This window comes from Tamandua tetradactyla, chromosome 3 (genome assembly GCF_023851605.1).
Source record: "Tamandua tetradactyla isolate mTamTet1 chromosome 3, mTamTet1.pri, whole genome shotgun sequence".
NCBI lineage: Eukaryota > Metazoa > Chordata > Mammalia > Pilosa > Myrmecophagidae > Tamandua > Tamandua tetradactyla.
In genome coordinates, this window is record NC_135329.1 from 28,572,504 (window position 1) to 28,592,870 (window position 20,367).

Consider the following 20,367-nt stretch of genomic DNA (forward strand, 5'->3'; position numbering starts at 1 on the left):
AGTATGGTCTCGGCTCTGAGATTAAGCATGTTCACTGAAATGGCTAATAGAAGCCAGGCACTTCAAGACCAAGTGTCTTGGAAGCTTGGTCTCTGGGACTAGCAAACTAGCCAGCCTGCCCTTGGGATTTGAAACTGAAGAGAGAATCCAGGGAAGATGGGCTGGCCAGGAACTAAAGAAATAGTTCATGACAACCATCAGGTCTTGGTAGAAACAGCCAAGGCAAAGAGGGCAGTTACCAGAGTCAGCAACATGAGGAGGAGGTTTGGAAGAGGAGGTATAGTGGGCATAGCCTGGGGAGGTACCCCAGGGACTGAATTACAGAGCCAGACCATTTCTTGGGGTGCCTGTGACTTCTCCCTCAGAATTGGAAGAAGTCGTAGGAGAATTAAACTTTGATCCTCCTCTTCCATTTCCTAAGGTAGGGCTTTCCATAATTCTTCTGACAGAGGACAGAAGCAAGAGATGTTTAGGATGAGGAATCAATAGGACTTGGCCACTGAGTGTGGCGGATAAGGGACCAGGAGGGAGAAGTCAAGGATAGTGGTGCCACCAACTGGATTAGAGAATCCAGGAGGCATGACAGGTTTGAGAAGCAAGATAATCAGTTCTGATTGGGACCTGTTGAGTTTGAGTTGCCTTAAGTGAAGATGTCTGGGACAGCTGGCTTTGCAGGTTGGGAACTCAGGTAGGATGCCAGGGCTAGAGATACACATAGAGGGGTCATCAGCATATTCTAATGGATTTATTGAATCCCAGAACTGGGTGTGTGGGTTTGAATGAGAAGAGAAGAGGGTTTGAGAGGACACCAGCATTTAGCAGATGAGAGGATGGAAAGGATATCATGGAGGAGACTGAGAAGGAACTGTCAGTTCTGACAAGGGCTTGTCAGAGAGGAAGGAGGAAAATGAGGAGAGGGTGCTGTTTTAGAGGAAATGGATTTCCAGGAGGGAGAGGTCAACAGAATCCAATACTGTAGGGAGTCCTGGATTGAAACACAGATCTGATAATTAGGAGGTTACTGCTGATCTAAATGAGAACAGTCTTAGTCAAGTGTTGGACAGATTAAAAAGTGAATGAAAATTGCAGGCAAGGCAATGAGATAGAAATCAGAGATGACTTTCAACCAGAAAGTGGTTGTAATCATGTTTAGTTATTGAATCTATTTTCCTGCCTCTCACTCAGGTCAGAACTTACTAATTTTTGTGCTGAATACTTTAGAACCAGATTTAAAAAGATTTCTTCTTTATGCCAGAGGATTGGCTTTGGTTCCTATGTTCCTTCTAGGATATTAACGAAAAATGGATGGACAGTGTCCCGATACCTGGCCTGTCTCTTTCTGCTCCTCTTTTGACCTGGAAGTGATGGTCTGAGATTGATTACAGTCAAGTGCTGGTTCCATTACAGCTTTATCCTGGGTCTCCCTCTCTCAATACACACACACACACACACACACACACAAACACACACACACACACACACTAGCTGATCTCTGTCTGCCCAGAGCTCAAGGCTTTTGCCTCCAGCTCCTTTTAACATGGAGGCTTCTAACTTAGACGTGACATCTTTGAAAACTTGAAGTTATTCTTAGGCTATGGGATAAATTCTTCTCACAGCTTCCAATTTCTTTGAATTTGAAAAGCTGTGATGATACATGAGAGATAGCAATTCCAGTCTTCTTCCTTAAAAGGCAAAACACATCCATATGTACACACAGCCACACAGTCATAAACTCTCAACAAGGTGCTATAAAGGGGGCTCTGGGAATGGATGCAGGGCCACCAAGCCTGGCTGTCATGGTCAGGTTCATGTGTCAACTTGGCCAGGTGGTGGTATCTATTTGTCTGGTTGGGCAAGTGCTGGCCTGTCTTTTGCTATGAGGACATTTCATAAAATTAAATCATGATCACATCGGCTACATCCACAGCTGATTCCATTTGTAATCAGCCAAGGGAAGTGTCTTCTTTAATGAGTGATGTTTAATCTAATCACTGGAAGCCTTTTAAGGAGGATTCAGAAGAGACAGGCTCTCTTCCAGCTTTGGCCAGTGAGCCTCTTCTGTGGAGTTTGTCCAGACGGTCCATTAGAATCGTCAGCTTCACAGCCTGCCCTACAGATTTTGGACTCTATGTTCCCACAGTTACATGAGACACTTTTATAAATTTTATATTTATGAATATTTCCTGTTGATTCTGTTTCTCTAGAGAACCTTAACTAATACAACTTGGTACCAGGTGTGGGGCGCTGCTGTGGTTTGCAAATACCAAACATGTTGGAACGGCTTTTTAAATGGATAAGGGCAAGATTTTGGAGGAGTTGTGATGAGCTTGATAGAGAAGGCCTAAAATGTTTTGAAGAGAATCTTGGTAGAAATGTGGACTCTAAAGATACCTCTGACCAGGCTCTAGACATAAATGAGATGTGTGTCGTTACAAACTGGAAGGAAGGTGATCCTTGTTTTTAAATGGCAGATAATCTGGCAAAGTTAATTAGCAGCTTTGGCTGGAAGGCAGATTTTAAAAGCCATGAACTTGGATACTTAGCAGAAGAGATCTCCAAATTAAATGTCAAAAGTGCAGCCTGGTTTTTCCTCACAGTTTATAGAGAAATGCGACAGGAAAGAGATAAGCTGAAAACTGAACTCTTGAGTACAAAGAAATCAGAAATTGATGTCGTGGAAAATTCTGGGCTTCCAGGAAGGGAGACCCCAGAGAATAGTGCTCCATGTGAGGATTTGGCCAGATTTGGATCCAGTCATCCATTTCAGAGAAAGCCAGGGTTGGACATGGAGTTATCCAGGAAGGATTTATGGAAACTCCTTATGTCTGATGGGCATGATCCAGGGCTACTGCATAGAAAGCCAACAAGAGTGCTGTGGGACCTGTATAAACAGAGCTGCTGCCAGTCTGAACTGGGGGGTTCAGAGAAGGGACACATTGGAGGGAAAAAAAACTTCAGAGGCAAAACCATGGAGGCTGAGGTCTGAAGTCAAGAAGCCTCGGGCCAGGGGAGCAGACCCACCCAAGCCCATGGAGAGGGTGAAGCACATTCCTTGGGGTTTGGGGAGAGCCTGGCTGCCACCACATGGAGGGGTTGAACATGTGCCCTGGAGATAACAGAGAGCGCAGGTGCAGCCCTGATCCTTGGAGAGGGTGGAGCTAAGAAAAAGGTGGTCTCCCCAATATCCCCCAAGGTTGCATTCAGAGAGAGGCAGGACTCTGCATAGGCCTTTGGAAAGGGTGGGACTGCCACTTTCTAATGCCACGAAGATAAATGACCGTCAGACTTGGAAATCTAATGGAGTTTGCCCTGCAAGTTTTTGAGACTGCTTGGGCCCATTAATCCCTGTGTTCCTTCCTCCCTATGGAAATGTATATATGCACCCTATGACTGTTCCTCCATTGTATGTTGGCAGTAAACAACTTGTTCTGCATTTCCAGAGCCAGAGGACAATTTTGCCTTAGAACAGACCATACCTGTAACTAACTTTGATAGGAGTTTGTACTGTTTCTAACTTTGTATTTCATTTGTATTGCTACTGAAATGGTTTAAGAATTTCTGATATTGTTATGAAATGAATGTATTTGGTATATGGGAAAAACATGTCTTTTTGAGGGTCCAGAGGGTAGAATGTGCTGGTTTGAAAAGATGTATGTACCCTAGAAAAGCCATGCTTTCATCCTAATCCCATTTTGTAAAGGCAACCGTTTCTTCTAATCCCTATTCAGTACTGAATGTTTGAAACTGCAATTAGATCATCTCCCTGGAGATGTGATTCAATCAAAAATGGTTGTTAAGCTGGATTAGGTGGAGACGTGTCTCCACCCATTCAAGTGGGTCTTGTTTGATTTACTGGAGCCCTATAAAAGAGGAAATACTTTGGAGAATGGGAGATTCAGAGAGAGCAGAGCAAAACGACATAGCCACGAGAAGCAGAGTCCACCAGCCAGTGACCTTTGGAGAAGAAGAAGGAAAATGCCTCCCAGGGAGCTTCATGAAACAGGAAGCCAGGAGAGGAAGCTAGCAGATGATGCTGTGTTCACCATGTACCCTTCCAGATGAGAGAGAAACCCTGATCATGTTCACCATGTGCCTTCTCACTTGAGAGAGAAACCCTGAACTTCATCGGCCTTCTTGAACCAAGATATATTTCCCTGACTGCCTTAGATTGGACATTTCTATAGACTTGCTTTAGTTGGGACATTTTCACAGCCTTAGAACTGTAAACTAGCAACTTATTAAATTCCCCTTATAAAAGCCATTCTGTCCCTGGTATATTGCATTCTGGCAGCTAGTAAACTAGAACACTGGCTGTGCTGCTTACTCTGTATGACATTGGGCAAGTCCCTCAACATCTTTGGGTCTCTCTTTCTTCACCTATTGAAGTGAGGTCATATCAGAGGTTCCCTGAGGTCCCTGCTCATCTGTGAGTTCCCACGTCCTCTTCCCTCCTCCCTGAAGTGCTACCGCCACTGTTGTATGAAGCACTGCAAACCTAGCACTGGCATTTCAAAGGCCCAACATCAGCTTCCACTGCACCTTGCAGACAGTCTTCCCCCTCACTGCTCCCAGCCCATAAACAAAGACTGTCTCAAAATATGGGTGGCATTTTCAGCCATGTAATTTACTGCAAGGGGCATGTGCAATAAATACTCCCATAATGAACTTGTCTTCACTCTTGAAGATGAAGGGCATCTTGAAGATGAAGGGCATCTTCAAGGGGCTGAAAATGCTAGAGAGGAAAGGGATGAAAAGCCAAAATGAAGATGGAAAGCCATGATATAGGCCTTCAAAGTAAAGAAATCAGTGGAGGTGGAGAAAGGATAGAGTTGGAATCAGAAAATTATCATTTGAGCAGTGCTCTGGTTTGCTAGCTGCTAGAATGCAATATACCAGAAATGGAATGGCTGTTAAAAAGGGGAACTTAATAAGTTGCAAGTTAACAGTTTTTAGGCCATGGAAATGTCTCAATTAAGGCAAATCTATAGAAATGTTCAATCTAAGGCATCCAGGGAAAGAAACCTTGGTTTAAGAAGGCTGATGAGGTTCAGGGTTTCTCTCTCAGCTGGGTGGGCACATGGCAAACTTGGTGACATCTTCTAGTTTCTGATCCAGGACTCTTGCTTCATGAAGCTCCCCTGGGGCATTCTCCTTCCTCATCTCCAAAGGTCTCTGGCTGATGGACTCTGTGGTTCTCTCGTTATTTTTGTGGCTCTGCTCTGTTGCTCTCCCATCGTTCTCATTTCCCCATCATTCTCCTCGTTCTCCTGTCGTTCTGAAGCTTTCTGCAAAATGTCTCCTCTTTTATAGGATTCCAGTAAACTAATCAAGACACACATAGAATGGGTGGAGACATGTCTCCATCTAATCAAGTTTAATGCCCACAATTGATTGAGTCACATCTTCATGGAAATAACTTCATCAAGTTTCCAGCCTATAGTACTGAATGGAAGTTAGAAGAAACTGTTGCTCCCACAAGATTGATTAGGATTAAAACATGTCTTTTCTAGGGTACATAAATCCTGTCCAACGGGTCCAGGCAGTTGCTCCTCACATTTGCTATGCCCGAGATGTTTTCTTCTAATCCAAAAAGGATAGTGATTAGACTTACCTTCTAGACGGCATGAAGGCTCCTGAGAACAAATAGGAAGACAGTAAAACTTCCTGCTCAGGCATCTCCTTCTGCTCACTGTTTCTTATCATTAAGATCCTTAGGAAACTGTCCCATCTCTACTGGGGCTGCAAGCAATGCTAGCTTGAGTGCTTGGCTTTATCAAGGGGCTGCTCCTGGTTGTACACAACTCCCCAGAGCTGTGACCCTCCTTAGCCTTGGGCCTGCTCTCTTGACAGCCAGCTCCACCAGGGTGGAGGGGAGGGGGTGATGGTGGAATGGTCCTGTGCCAGAGGAGCACATGAGGAGTGCAGGAGGCCAGGGCAAAGGAGTATGATAATTGCCTCCTTCCTATGAAGTTAGGTTTGAAGATTCAGATTTTCAGCCTATTTTCCTTCCGTTATATTCCTTTCTTTTCATTTCCTCCCCTCCTCTCCCCTCCCCTACCTTACCATCCCTTCCTCTCCTTTCCCCTCCTCCTCTCTTCCTTTCCTATTTCCTTCCATTTAACAAATGTCTATAGAATGCCTCTATGGTTCCTCTAGCTAAGAATTCCGGAAGAACCCAGGAGATCCATCATGAGGTGTGCAGTGTGAACACTAGGAACCTGTCTCCAGAGTCAGACACCTGTGTTTGAATCCCACCTTCTCCCCTTATCCACTGTGGCTCTGGACAAGACTCAATCTGTTTGCACCTTGGTGTCCTCATTAAGACTGTCTAGTGGGGGAAACAGCCCTACTGTCCTCCTGGATTAGAGGACATAATATATGGGAGTTCTTTTTCTTTGTTTGGCTTCATGGCCTCAAAGAGAGAAACCTTAATTTCTCCTCTCACTGACATTATTCCCATCAAAGACTCTGCTCTGTGGGGTACCTCTGAACTCTAGAATCTGCATCTAAGCTGCATTTCCCAGGTTAGACGTGCTGCTCAAGGCTGTTTTGCTCTTGAACTTTAACTGCCACTTAACATGAATCCTCTCCCTCTCTCTGCCAGATCATTAGCTCCTTGAAGTTAGAGATCTTATCTGAAGCCCCTTTTGTTCCACAGAGTCCACAAAGTAGATAATAGTGCCTAATACAGGGTAATTCAATGGTCATTTGATCAAAAATTTCTTTAAAATTCATCCTTTTCTAGAATTTTCCCCACCTACTCTCACCCTTACTGTGTCTGGTCCATCTCAGATCCAATTCCACTCATCCCAGTACTGATTCTTTTTTAAATGCATTTCATTTCGCATTTTGAATGCTGATTCAAACCAGATTAGGGGCTATTCTCAGGCCCCAGAAAGAGTTATAATCAGTGCTCTGAGATGTAAAACAGCAGGAACACAGTTTTTGAAAGTGATGCCAAGAAAAGGGTTGCCTTTGTGATTTGGGGGGGACAAATTCATAGCATTTCTACTGGTCCCTTGCTGTCTGGTCTGTTTGGAATCACAGCTTGTCAGAAGACAGAGATTCTCTAGAAATCATTTTCAAATCATCCAAAGCAGAACAAGATATGAAGAGTCTTGTTGGCTGCCTGCATCCTCTACCACCCCCTCCCCAAAGAAGCCGGATTAGTTTGGATCTCATACAAGCTTTGCCAGCAGCATCCAGATGTCACTCCTCTCTTGGGTGACCACCTGCCAGTTGGCCCAGAATTGGTTCTACCATTAAACAAATACTTGATGTGAGGCTAGAGGTCATGGAGGGCACAGAGCTAGATCATGCATAGTTCTTACCCCCAAGGAGCTTACAATTTAGTGTGGGAAAAGATACATGTCATATCTCTATAATATAGGGAGGAAATAACAGATGCCAGGAGAGAGGCACAAAAAATGTGCTGTGGGGGTGACTCTCCATCCCTCCATTCTACGAAGGAGGCTGGACACGAATCTTTCAGGAGCCAAAGCCGAGAAAAGGGCACCATTATATTTACTCCTGGGATACTAAGCAATATGGTGGGGTGACTGGGGATGCTGAGACTCCAGGAAATGAGGGATTTTCTGCTCTCTGATGTCCTAGCCCCAGTCTTTAGGCCAAGCCACCAGGCTCTGTTCCCTGCTCTCCTGGGAGAAAATCAGCTCTGCTCAGAGACTCTCTTCATGAGACCTCTATGGGCCTAGAAGTCCATGGTTGGTTGGGACTACCATAGATTCATGCCCCTGTTGGGATGGAAGTGACAGTCACAGAGGTCCTGGGGTTTCTACATGAAACTTTTCCAAGCTCATAGCATGACAAGAAAGACTGTTCTCTCTCAAATAAGAAAAATCTCTTAAATAAGGAAGCATGGGATTCTCTGGCATTTACTTTGTGTAAGGCACGATTCTAACGGCTCCAGGGCAAAGATTGGTAAACTACATCCTACAGGCCAAATCTGGTTCACTGCCTGTTTTCGTAAATAAAGTTTTGTTAGAATACAGCCATGCTCATTCATCAGTGTGCTGCGTGTAGCAAACTTTCATGCTACCGTGGCAGAGTTGAAGAATTGCCACAGAGAATGAATGGCCTGCAAAGTGTATCTGACACTGTATAGGCAATTTTTGCTGATCCCTGCCCAGGGGAAACCAAGAATGAACAAAATAGTCCCTGATCTATAAGGGTTTATTGACTAATTCCAGAGACAGATGTGTGCTTCAAGAGCTACAATAAAATTCTGCGATGGATTCAGTCTAAATAGAAACTACTTTGAATGCAGAAGAAAGCTTCACGGGGGAGGAGGCATTTGAATTGAGATTTCAAGATGGATGGGGTTTTAAAAGGCCAAAATGTGCAGAAGACATTCCAGGCTGAGAGACTGGCAAGAACCAAGGCATGGGAGAGATGGTGACAGAGAGGGCAGCAGTGTTCTGGGGCTCAGGAGTATTTTTATGAGGTAGGGGAAAGTCATGGAGGGAAATTGGTATGAACAAGCAGCTTAGGGTCAAAGGCAGTTCTGTCCAACAAGCATAAAATGTGGGCCACAAATATGATTTTAAATTTTCTGCTAGTGTATTTTTTTTCTTTTTGCATAGGTAGGCACTGGGTCTCCGGCATGGTAGGTGAGAACTCTGCCACTGAGCCACTGCTGCACCACCCCTGCTAGTGTATTTTTAAAAGTAAATATAAATGGGTAAAATCAATATTGTTATTGTATTTTACTTAACCCAATATATCCAAAATATTGTCATTTCAACATGTAATTGATGTAAAAATATTAATGATATATTTTGCATTCTTTTTTTTACTGCCAAGTCTTCGAACCTTGGTGTGTATATTACAGCCATAGCACATCTCAATTAATCACATTGCAAGTGTTCAATGACCCTGTGTGGCCAGTGGCTATTGTATTGGACAGTGTTGATCTAAGGAAGGCTTTGAGTGCTGGACTAAAATGTTTGGGCTTTATGATGTAGGAAATGGGGATTTTGAGCTGAGTATTAGGAATGAAATAATTGGGTCAAATTATGTCTAGTGCAATAATGCAGGTGAGAGCTAAGAAGGCCTGAATGAAGATCACAGTAGCAAGAGTGGATTAAAGGAGAAGAGTGGAAAAGCACTTGCAGAGACAGAATAGAGGGGCCTTCATTTGCAAGGGGGAGGCTGTAAAGGATGCCACCCAGACTACTCTGGCTCCGGTGCAGCAATTGTCCACACATTCCTTGTTCCTCTTGGGTCTTTCCTGACAGTTAGGACAAGGATCCAGACGTCTCAACATTCCCCTGCTCTCACACACTGCAAAACTAGATGAGCTCATTGTAGCTTCACCTTCATGGAATGATCATCTTTCCTCGAGCTTGCCAATCTCTTTGGATTCTGTGATGATTCATGGTTGGACTCAGCTATTCATCCATGCTGGGTACCAAAATTCCCCAATAGACTCTTTTTTTTTTTGTCACCACCAATCTTCCTCTCACATGTTCAGTTTAAGCGGTTTATAAAGTACTTTCACACTCTTGACCTTGCTTGCTCCTCACCACAGCCTGTAAGGAAGTACAGCTATCACTGTCTTCATTCTATAGATGGTCCAAAGGCCTCAGAGAACTTGCTGCAAGCCATGCAGCTGGGAAATTTGGGGACCAAGACTTAGACCCAAGGCCTCTAAATATGACAAGGCCCTTTTCATGTGCTAGTATCACTCAAATTCAGAACCAAAAAAATGCCATATGCCAGTGACTGTGCTTAGCAGCCTTAACATGGCTATGACATTATCTTGTTTCACCTTTACAAGGACCCACACCATATAATGTGAAAACCAAGGTTTAGGTTCTGTAGCTCACCCAAGGTCATGCAGGGAGTAAGCTGCAGAGTCAGGACTTAAATCCAGAACTTAACTGAAGAACAGTGCTCTTCTCCAACCCCACAGCTGCCCATCAAACGCCAAATCTCACTGTCTTGCCTCATGACTTGTTATGTGTCAACTTCCTAGGTTTCAGGGAGATACGATTTGATCTGTAATCATATGATTTAATCTCATTGTAAGCAATCAGGAGCTATATTTGAGCATGACTCTTCTGTTCGAGTTGGCCTTTTATTGAAGGCCAACCATATGCCAGGTATTATGGGGATGAAGAGGTCTGGGAATGAAAGATGATGATGATGGTGATGATGTGGTGATCGTGATGATGATAAAGAGTAGTCATCACAGCAGCAGCAGCAGCTTACACCTTTAGCACTCACCACATTCCTGGCACTGTTTTAGGCCACTCTAGGCATTAGCTCTTTGCATCTTCATAGTAATGCTGAGATGGGTGTCACCATTAACCTCCTTTTACAGATGAGAAAACTGATCTCACAGGTTTGTTGAGTAACTTGCCCAAATTCATACAGCTAGTAATTCCTCAAGACAGAACAAATAAATTCCTCATGTCCTCTAAGCTACTCAGGAAAGCCAAAATCTAAGTGGAGGATTTTAATGCCCAGGGTACCACAAGACTTGTTCCATGCCATTGGGCAACATTAGGGTATTTCTGATGGGGAGAAACTGAGGCACACCTCGGGCCCCACCGTCCAACACTTCCCACCATCTTCCTTGCCGCTAACACAGTGTCTCCTCTTTCCTTCTGCCGAGGTCAGGTTCTCAACAACCTGGACAGCCATCTGAAAAAATCTGAATACTTCCGTTTCCTCTGGTTCCCACACAGCGAGAACGTCAGCGTCATCTACCAGGACCACACCAACAAGGTAGCCACAGGGGTCACTCCTGCCTTCACGCGACTGGGAGGCCGTGGTCGGGGGGCAGGTCCCTGAGAGGGCAGGTGGCTGCCGGAAACAAGCACACGCCCTCCCCATCCTCACAGGCTCATCCTCTCCCTCCTCACACACGTCCTCCTGTCCTTACACGCGTGCACACATGCCCTTCTTGTCCGCACACACCCCGAGGCAGCAGGCCAGCTCTCAGAACAGCTGACGCTCATTATCACCCTGATGAGCAGTTAGATGCGAAAGGAAAAGCGAGGATGACCATCCCTGAGCATGAGGAGCTAGGTCAAAAAGGCCAAAGGACGGAAGGAAGGTAGAAGGTGGGCCCGTGTGGAACCACTGTGCTGGAGAGTGGGAAAGGCTGTGGTCAAGGATGCAGGGAAGGCAAGAGAGAAAAAACGTAGGGCAGGTCAGGACAGGGTGAATTGGAGTCCCAGACAGCTGGTCCAGACCTCGGATACCATCTAATCCCACCCACCTTCCCTCCACAGCCCTCTACTTTCCCACCCCTCATTGTACGGCTGAAGAGACTCTAGCTTTGTCTCTCCCCACGTCCTTGGCAGACATGCTACTTCTCAGCAGAAGAAAGCAAAGCCATCACTTTGGAGGAACCTTGATGGGGCAGTGTCAGGCAGAGGCCACAGCACCTCCGGGTGTCAGGGGCTGGCATGCGGCTCATAGTGGGGCTCTCTGGGAGCCCAACTCATGAGCTCTGAAGAGGAAGAACAGATGCGTGACTTTTGGTCTTGTGCAGAAAGCTCATGTATATGCATGCCTAGATAAGTAATCATGAAAGAGTGGGGTTGGAGTATGGAGATTGGCTGTGCCACATGAAAATGAGACTTTCCCTTGTCCTGGAAGGTGAGTCACACACACACACACACACACACACACACAAAACCACCCCTGTGACATATCACCCCCTAAGGGACACTGTGAATTATACAGGTACGAAGGGGGCTCTGCTCTGTCCATGAACTGATCACAAATTCTGCTTCCCAGCCTCCCTCCTCCTCTGCCAACTGGTTTTGGGATTATGCCATTGGATTCTATTTACTGGAGTTCCTACTCTGGATCAGGTAGGAATGCAATGGTACCTTTCTCTGGCTCTGCCACATGCTATGGAGTCCATCAGAAGAATTGCACCCCTACCCTGATGCATGCAAATTGGATCTGTCCCCTGGGTCAGGAACAGTGGTTTGCAACCCTGCCTGTTTTGTGGGACTTTTACTGGTGACTTTGTGTCCAGCCAAGACATGGAATATCTTATAAAAAAATCATGAAATATGTCATACCAAATAATACATACAACATATATTTAAGGCATAAAGAACAATACAAAAAGTGCCCATGTACTCACCACCAGTATAAAAAGGAAACACTAGAACCATTGGAGCCCCCTTTTGTGTAACTTCCATATTACGATCCCAGAGGTAACTGCCACCCTGAACTTTATGCTGTATCATTCTCTTGATTTTATTTTATTTTTTTACCTTTTTTATTGTATAATATAGCATATGTACAAAGCAAAGGAAGAAAACAGCATTAGTTTTCAAAGCACTCTTCAACAAGCATTTACAGGACAGATCCCAGAGTTTGTCATGGGCTACCATATGATCCTCTCAGATTCTTCCTTCTAGCTGCTCCAGAATATAGGAGGGTAGAGGGCTTAAATACTTTTTTATCATAACAATCAACTTTTTCCCCTTCTTTTTTGTGAAAAATAACATATATACAAAAAAGCAGTAAATTTCAAAGCACAGCACCACAATTAGTTGTAGAACATATTTCAGAGTTTGACATGGGTTATAATTTCACAATTTTAGATTTTTACTTCTAGCTGCTGGAGACTAAAAGAGATATCAATTTAATGATCCAGCATCCATATTCATTTGCTAAATCCTAACTTCTCTCTATAACTCCAACATCAACTTTGATCTTTCTATCCCTCTCTGTAGAGGTGTTTGGGTCTCTTGATTTTATTTTTACTGCCGTTTCATGAATCCTGAAACAAATTCATTCTTTCAACTTTGTTATTGAGATTTAGCCGTGTTGATGTGTCTAAGCTCTAATTATTCATTCTCACTTCTGTGTAGCATTTGCTGTGTGTATTTTTCACCCCTGCTTGTCCCTACCCTTGTTGGTAGACATTTGGGTTGTTTCCAGGGTGCTTTGCTATTACAACATTGCTGTGAGCCATCTCAGGTATTGCTCCTGATGCCTTCTTTGTCATGAACAGATTCCTGGGTCATCCAGTATGAGCAACTTCAGCTTTATCAGCTAATTCCCAATTGTTTTCCAAAGTAATTATACCAAGCTAACTGCAAGTGCCGTAAGTCTCTGCTTCACGGGCTTCTCAAAATTGCAGTTGCCCAACTTGTAAGTTTTGCTCTGGTGGACATCAAATGGTATCTCATTTGGGGTTTTAATTCTTATTTCCCTGATACTAATAAGGTTACACATCTTTCCAGTTTATCGATCATTCAGGTTTTGTCTTCTGTTGAGTGCCTATTTACTTCAATTGCTCTTTATTTTTATTGGGTTGTTTTTCTCATTGTTTTATACGGTTTTAGTTTGATATATTTTGGACACTTGTTGGGGACAATTAAGGTAGCATGTATAAAATCCACCCTCAGCGATGCCGGAAACATGCAACATGGCCGCCAGGGCTGAAACAAAGAACAGCCTAAACTATAATCAGCCTTCTTCACGGAAGTAATTGTAGTTCGCGCCTAAAGTTCACGCCAAAAGTACTAACCGTACACCTGCCCTCTGTCCTAGCAACAGCAGTCACCAATCCCAAATCATCCCTTTGTCCTTATTCACCCAATTAGAGATCGTTACCTATTCCTACTAGCTACCCCCTCTCCTAGAGTATATATATACCTAGCCTTTTCAATAAACTTTTGCAGCTTGATCAGAATATTTGTCTTGCTGCCATTCTTCGCGTCTCTTTGTCCCATGCCATTCTTCCCTTACAGGAGTTCGAGCTTCGGTTGATCGTCCCGCGGGCCGGGACAGACACTAACCCTTCGTTGATCATATATATTACGAACATCTTCTCCTAGTTTGTACATTGTTTTAACTTTTTATGGTGTGCATATGTATTTAATTTTAATATAGTCAAATGTAGCCATCTATTCTTTTTCTATGGGGCTTTTGTGTCTTATTTAGAAATCCCTCCCTACCCTAAGGTCATAAAAAATATTCTATTTTTTCCCTAAAAGTTTGAATTTTGGTTTTACATTTAAGTCTTTAATTCATCTGGAATTGCTTTATGCCTATGGAGTGAAACCATTTTAATTTTTCCAAAAGGATAACCAATACTATTTGCATTCTTTATTTATTAGTTCAGTTTTAACTTCAGTGATCTGCTGTCCCTCATATCTCATACACCAAGTTTCAAGTATATGTGGATCTGTTTGTGTACTCATTATCCTTTTCATTAGTCTGTCTGTCTATATCTCTCAATCTGTCAAAATCGTATTATTTCAATTACTATATTTATAGTAAGGCTTTATATCTGGTAGAGCAAGTCCTTGTGCTCTGTTCTTTTTCAGAAATGTCTTGGTTGCTTTTGACCTTTAGTTGGATATTTATGTTGACCTCACTTATGTCCCTGCCTGCCCCTCAGCTTTCAATTTCCCCACATTCTCCGGCCATGGTCTGTCTCCTGTATGGGAGGTGCTTGCCACAGTCCTGGGAACTGCAGTTCCATTCCTTGTGATGTAAGGAAGCTCCATGCCCTAGATTTGTGCCCACTTCCTTCTCTCCTACCCCTGCTTCTTAGAACTTTTCCCATGAGGAGCCAAGTCCTGGCCTGACCCCACTCCCACCTCTGTCACCCAGGCCCATTCCATGAGGTGTCGTAAATATTCACAGGGGTCCCATGTGAGTATTCCCATGTACACACCCCAGTAACACTCAGCAGCATCCGTATGCAGGCAGAGGGGAGGCAGCTATGCCTGGGCAGGAGACACCTTGTCTGTTGCATTTGCCTACCTGTGCAACATGCCGGGACCGTGGGGAGGCTGCAGAGCTTATAGGCCAAGCTAAGGATTTGGGAGCTTGTCTTATGGGCAGTGACAAGTTATTAGAAGGGTTTTAAGGAGAGAGTGTTTTAAGGCAAACCCCCTGGCTACAGTATGGAGAAAGGCTTGGGAGGGGACAGGAGTGCAGGGAGGAGCTGCTGCAATAAAAATGATGACGGTGAAAAGGTGGTGGCTATGGAGATGTCAGAGCAAATCCAAGTGGATAGTTGTAAGGATTCAAAATATATCTAGAAGGTAAATGTCCAGAACAAATAAATAGCATGTGTGCCCAGGCGTGGATGGGCCAGTTCTCAAGGCTCCTTCATCAAGGATCTCAGACTGACCGTCAGTCACTCACTTCCAAAGAGTATCGATACCCTCAACTGCTCATGGATGGGAGCAAGAAGCCTAAAATTCTTCCTATGGAAGATGTGCCTATCTGGGTGCTTCATTCTGGGTCAACTTTCCAGTGGTGGGAGGCAAGAAAGCAGGGATTTTTCTGCCTGCTATTTCATTTTGTGACATCTCTGATAAATCAATCCCACCTCCTCCAGGAAGCCTTCCCCTCTTGCTCCCAGACTGAATGAGGAGTTTCCATTCTGGCTACTACAGGCCCCGGTGGATACTCTTAAGAATGTGTCTCACACTACTGAACCATCTTGAAGGAGCTACCTGAGTCATCTTTGCAATAAAGTGTCTGGGACAGATGTGCGTAATGGATACATGAGACTCAATCCCAGGATTTTATGGTGACAAGTACAGTAGTTATTAGCCCAAACTCGAGTTCAATTCCCCTGACTTCAAGTTCCTGCTTCAAATACTCCACCTCATAGCTGAGTGCACTGGGACAAGTTATACAATTTCTCCATGACTCAGTTTCTTCATCTGTAAAATGGAGAATGTAATAGTATAGATTTCATAGAGTTGCAAGAATTAAATGAAATAACATAAAGCTCTTAGCATATTAGTTGACCCATAAAGGTTAGCTGTTACCCTTTTCTACAAGTATCGTCCTTTAAATTTCTCCCCATTTTTGCCTCGCCTGGCTCTTTTCTCTCAGAGAAAAGCTCTGCTTAAGTGCCCTGGAGAATCAGCTCAGCTATGCCAGAGCACTCTTGCAGTTTAGCTGTCTTCAGGTTTGGCCTAGTCTACCTCCAACATCCATGTTAAATGCATTCACTTCTCATCGCCACTGCACACTCATCACTCTCATCTCTAGGATTGTCACAAAGGCTTCCTTCCATGTCAGAAGGAAGACAAATTAGATCATTACGCTGCTTGACTAAAGGCAAGTGGAAGCTTTATTAAGATATAATTCACATACCTTACAATTCACCCTCTTAAGTGTACAATTCAATGATTTTTAATATATTCATAGAGTTATGCACATATCTAATTTTAGAACACTCTCATCACTCCAAAAGGAAACAGTGAATTCATTAGCAGTCACTCCCCATTTCCCACTCCCTCCAGCCCCTGGAACCCACTAAGCTACTTTCTATCTCTATACATTTATCTATTCTTCACATTTCATATAAAGGTCATTATGCAATGCGTGGTCTTTTGTATCTGACTTTTTTCACTTAGCCTAAAGTTTTCAAGGTTCCTCCATTACGTAGCTTGTATGTGAACTTCATTCCTTTTTATGATAGAATAATATTCCATCGAATGGATATACCACATTGTCCTTGTCCATTCATTTATTGACAGATATTTGGGTTGTTTCCACTTTTGGGGTATTCTGAATATTGCTTCTTTGAACATTCATGTACAAGTTTTTGTGTGGACATGTTTTCAAGTCTCTTGAATATATACCTAAGAGTAGAATTGCTAGGTCATATGGTAACTCTACATTTAGTTCTTGAGGAACTGCCAGACTGTTTCCCAAAATTGCCACACCATTTTACAGTCCCACCTACAATGTATAAAGGCTCTGATTTCTCAACATCCTCACCAACACTTGTTATTGTCTTCTTTATTTAAGCCATGCTAGTAAGTGTGAAACAGTATCTCCTTGTGGTTTTGATTTGCGTTTCCCTAATGACTAACTACATTGAACATTTTTCCATAGGTTTATTGACTGTCTTCCCATCTTCTTGGGGAAATGTCTTTTCAAATCCTTTGCCCAATTTTAGTTAGGTTGTCCTTTTATCATTGAGTTGTGAGAGTCCTTTATGTATTCTGGATACAAATCCTTTATGACTTTCAAATATTTTCTCCCATTCTGTGAGTTGTCATTTCACTTTCTTGGTGGTGCCTTTTGAAGTAGAAATTTTTTAAATTTTGATGAAGTCCAGTTTACTTATTCTTTCTTTTGTTTCTTGTGCTTTTGGTATCAGACCCAAGAAACCATTGCCTAACCCTAGATCATGAAGATTTATATTTTGTTTTCTTCTAAGAGTTATAAAGTTTAGGTCTTACATTACTCTTATTATTGCATATGGTGTGAGGTAAGGGTCAGACTCCATTCTTCTGCATGTGGATATCCAGTTGTCTCAGCACCATTTGTTGAAAAGACTAATTTTCCCCCATTGAATTGTTTTGACCCCCTGTTAGGAAAACAAACGATCATAAATGTAAGGATTTATTTCTGGACTTTTTTTTTATCCCATTGATCTATATCTGTATTCATATGCCAGAACCACACTGTTTTGATGGTCCCAGAACCCACACACTTAAGCCTTTCTTCCTCCTGACTTGCTAACTTTGGAACTCAATCAGAATCACTGGTGGGACTTCTGGGACCATGCCTTCACTGGTCCTGTTCCTTCTGCCTGGAAGACCTTTCCCTCCAGGGACCCACTGGCCAACTCCTAGTCTGTCCTGCACACTCAGATCAAACCTCTCATCCCCTCTATGAAGCCCCTCAGGTCAGACAGTCACTCCCACCTCTCTGTGGTTTATATAAACCACAAAGTCACCTACTGCACCATAATTCTAGAATTTTCCATCCAGCTCCCCATCACATGGGATGTCCTCAAGGCCAGGAAGGCAGCCTCCTTCATCTTTGTATCACCAGTATCCAGCACAGGGTCCGGCACCAAAGGATCACTCAGTGAGATTTGGAGGGACAAGTGGGTGAAGTATCCAGGGCCTATGGAGAAGGAGATAAATGTTTTATGGGAAGGCTTTGAGGGCACTCACCCTAAGAGGAGCTTCCAAATTTCACTATATAAAGTCAGACAAACAGAATTAGTCTTAGTTTTGGAATTTTTAATGAAAATTAGAAAAATATGTAAAATACATTTTCTTTGGGGTGTTTTCATAAGAACCTCACTGAAAATATAAAACTAGGGGTCTGACAAAGCAAGAGAACTTTCAGTCTGGGGTGGAAGGCAGCTAAGTGTGCAGCTACATCCTCAGGTCCCACAGTAGAGGCATCACTGCCCCTTGGGAGGTGCCTACCTGTGGCTCAGTGCCTCAATGCTCTTTGGCCAACACGAAGTTAGCCCAAGAGTGTTGGTATATGTGTGTGTGTGTGTGTGTGTGTGTGTGTGTGTGTGTGTGTGTGTGTGTGTGTATCCAATTAATGAGTACCTTTATGTGATAATTCATCTGCATCCCTTGTAACAAAATAGAACTAATACACCCCCACCCAAGGATCTGATATCCTGATGAATGCATGGTCTTAGGTTTCTTCATTACTGCTGCAGCCTAAAGGGAAAAGAGAATGAGAGGGAACAGGTCAAGGGACAGGTTTTCAACTTCAGTACATTGAGAATGCCCCAGCCAGGCCACAGGTCCCCTTTCCTCTCCTCCACTGCAGCCCAGACTCCGTCAACCTGGACTTCCTCTAAACCCCAAAATATATATCCAGCCCTAAGATTCTGAATTGATGAAAAAGAACACACTTGGACATTTTTTTTCTCATACTATCAACTCAGATTGCAATCATCAATGCATCCTCACCAACCTCTCTCTAAAGGGTCAGCAGCTGAAGGGTCAAGTTCTGCCTATTGTATTCCAAGCACTGCCTTGGATACTTGAGATGTGTTATTCCATTTAATTTTTGTAACCTCCCTCGGAGGTAGGACGCATCATCTTTACTTTGCAGATGAGGAAACTGAGGCTCAGAGAGGTATTTTCAGGGGATATACAGCAGGTAAATGATGAGCCAGGACTGGATTCCCAAGCCTTGCTGAATCCAGCAGAACCACGAGCTGCAATGTGCTGTTTCCTCCTAAGTCAGAGACGGTGGTGACAGCAGGACCCTGGGGAACTGGCTGGTGTCCATACTGGTCTGCATGTGGCTAAGAAACTTTGCCACTTCATGCTCATCCAGGTATCAAAGGAGGTGTCTGCCGCTCTCCTTTAGAGTGTCAGCCCTCATCTGGGGAGGCAGCGAAGGTATCAGATGAGCTCCATGTTTAGGGGTAGACACCAAACTCTGTCACGCGGTGTTCAGAAAGTGAAATACAAGAAGTGGCTTATTTAGATCTGAGCAGGGAAGGGACAGGGAGCTGTCAATATTCTCAGCTCGAAGGTCATTCCTCCATCCAGAGTATGGATTTTGAGTGAGAGCAGAAAACGCTCAGTCAGGCTTTCTCAGCGGGGCCTCAGCTTCCATCACCAACAGCTCGACAGCTTTATGTGCATGTGTCTGAGGAGTTTGTAGCCAGTGAGCATCCAAATAAATTGGGCTCTAAATCACAGCTGCTACAGCCCAGCCCGGGGCCTGACACGTCCCAGGAACTAGCTCTGGGCTCTGCCTTAGAGGCTTCAGGAAACTGCATCTGCCTGATCCCTCCTGTTCTGGGCCCTTCTCTGAGCTCTGAGCCAAGTGGGTGCAGGAATGAAAACTTAAATCATGGATCAGGCAGTTGGGGGTTTCTGCTTCTGATTAGACTGACTAACCCTACAACCACGTGTGTCCGCTCACCACTGGATCGCAAGTGCCCGAAACATTGTCTGGCACCTGGAGATATTTAGGTGCTTATAGATAGAGGAGGCTTATACATATTTGTGGGGGAAATGTTGCATGGAAAGCTCAGTGCCCATCCTTGGGGAGCTCAGGAGGGGGCAGCTAGAAGTGGGGGTGGTGGTGGTGGCAGCCGTGGCTGAGGAGGATGGAGAGGCAGGTTCTCAAAATCTTGGGGCAGTTCGCTGGACGGAGAGCCAGGGCTGGGGCCAAGTTCAGTTCCTATGGTTAGAGCAACCCTGTCCCCAAGACCAGAGAAAGCCCCACGGTGGCCAGGGTTGGCCTCGGAGATACCAGAAAGCCTCCATCTTTAGATGGACAAAGGTGCCTTCTTTCCCCCCACCCCCCACTCCCCACACATGTATCCATATCGGAGCACCCAAACCTCAGGCAGGTTGGGACCGTGGAAGGAGCACAGGCTATGGATTCAAATGGACCTAGGCTCTGATTCTAGCCCCCTCATTTACCTGCTGTGTGACTTCAGCTTAGTCTCTTAGCCTCTCTGAGCTGTGGTTTCCTTGTACATAAAGTTGAGCTGGTAACCATGATCTGGTTTTCGGAATGTTACACGTAAAGAGCACGTAACAGGTGCCCATTAGATGAAGGCTAATGCCTGATTTGAGTGGCAGAATGCAGGGCCCCAGAAGC

At 44.2% G+C, this 20,367-nt stretch overlaps 1 protein-coding gene across 1 annotated transcript in view; it reads left to right on the forward strand.

Annotated features, from left to right (window-relative positions):
* The window catches only part of LOC143675521 (L-gulonolactone oxidase-like), a 40,991-nt gene that overhangs the window by 14,775 nt on the left and 5,849 nt on the right, over nt 1–20,367 (forward strand). Inside the window, 2 exon segments of the mRNA XM_077151705.1 lie at nt 10,645–10,752; nt 11,773–11,849. Coding sequence (XP_077007820.1) covers nt 10,645–10,752; nt 11,773–11,849 — 185 coding nt within the window.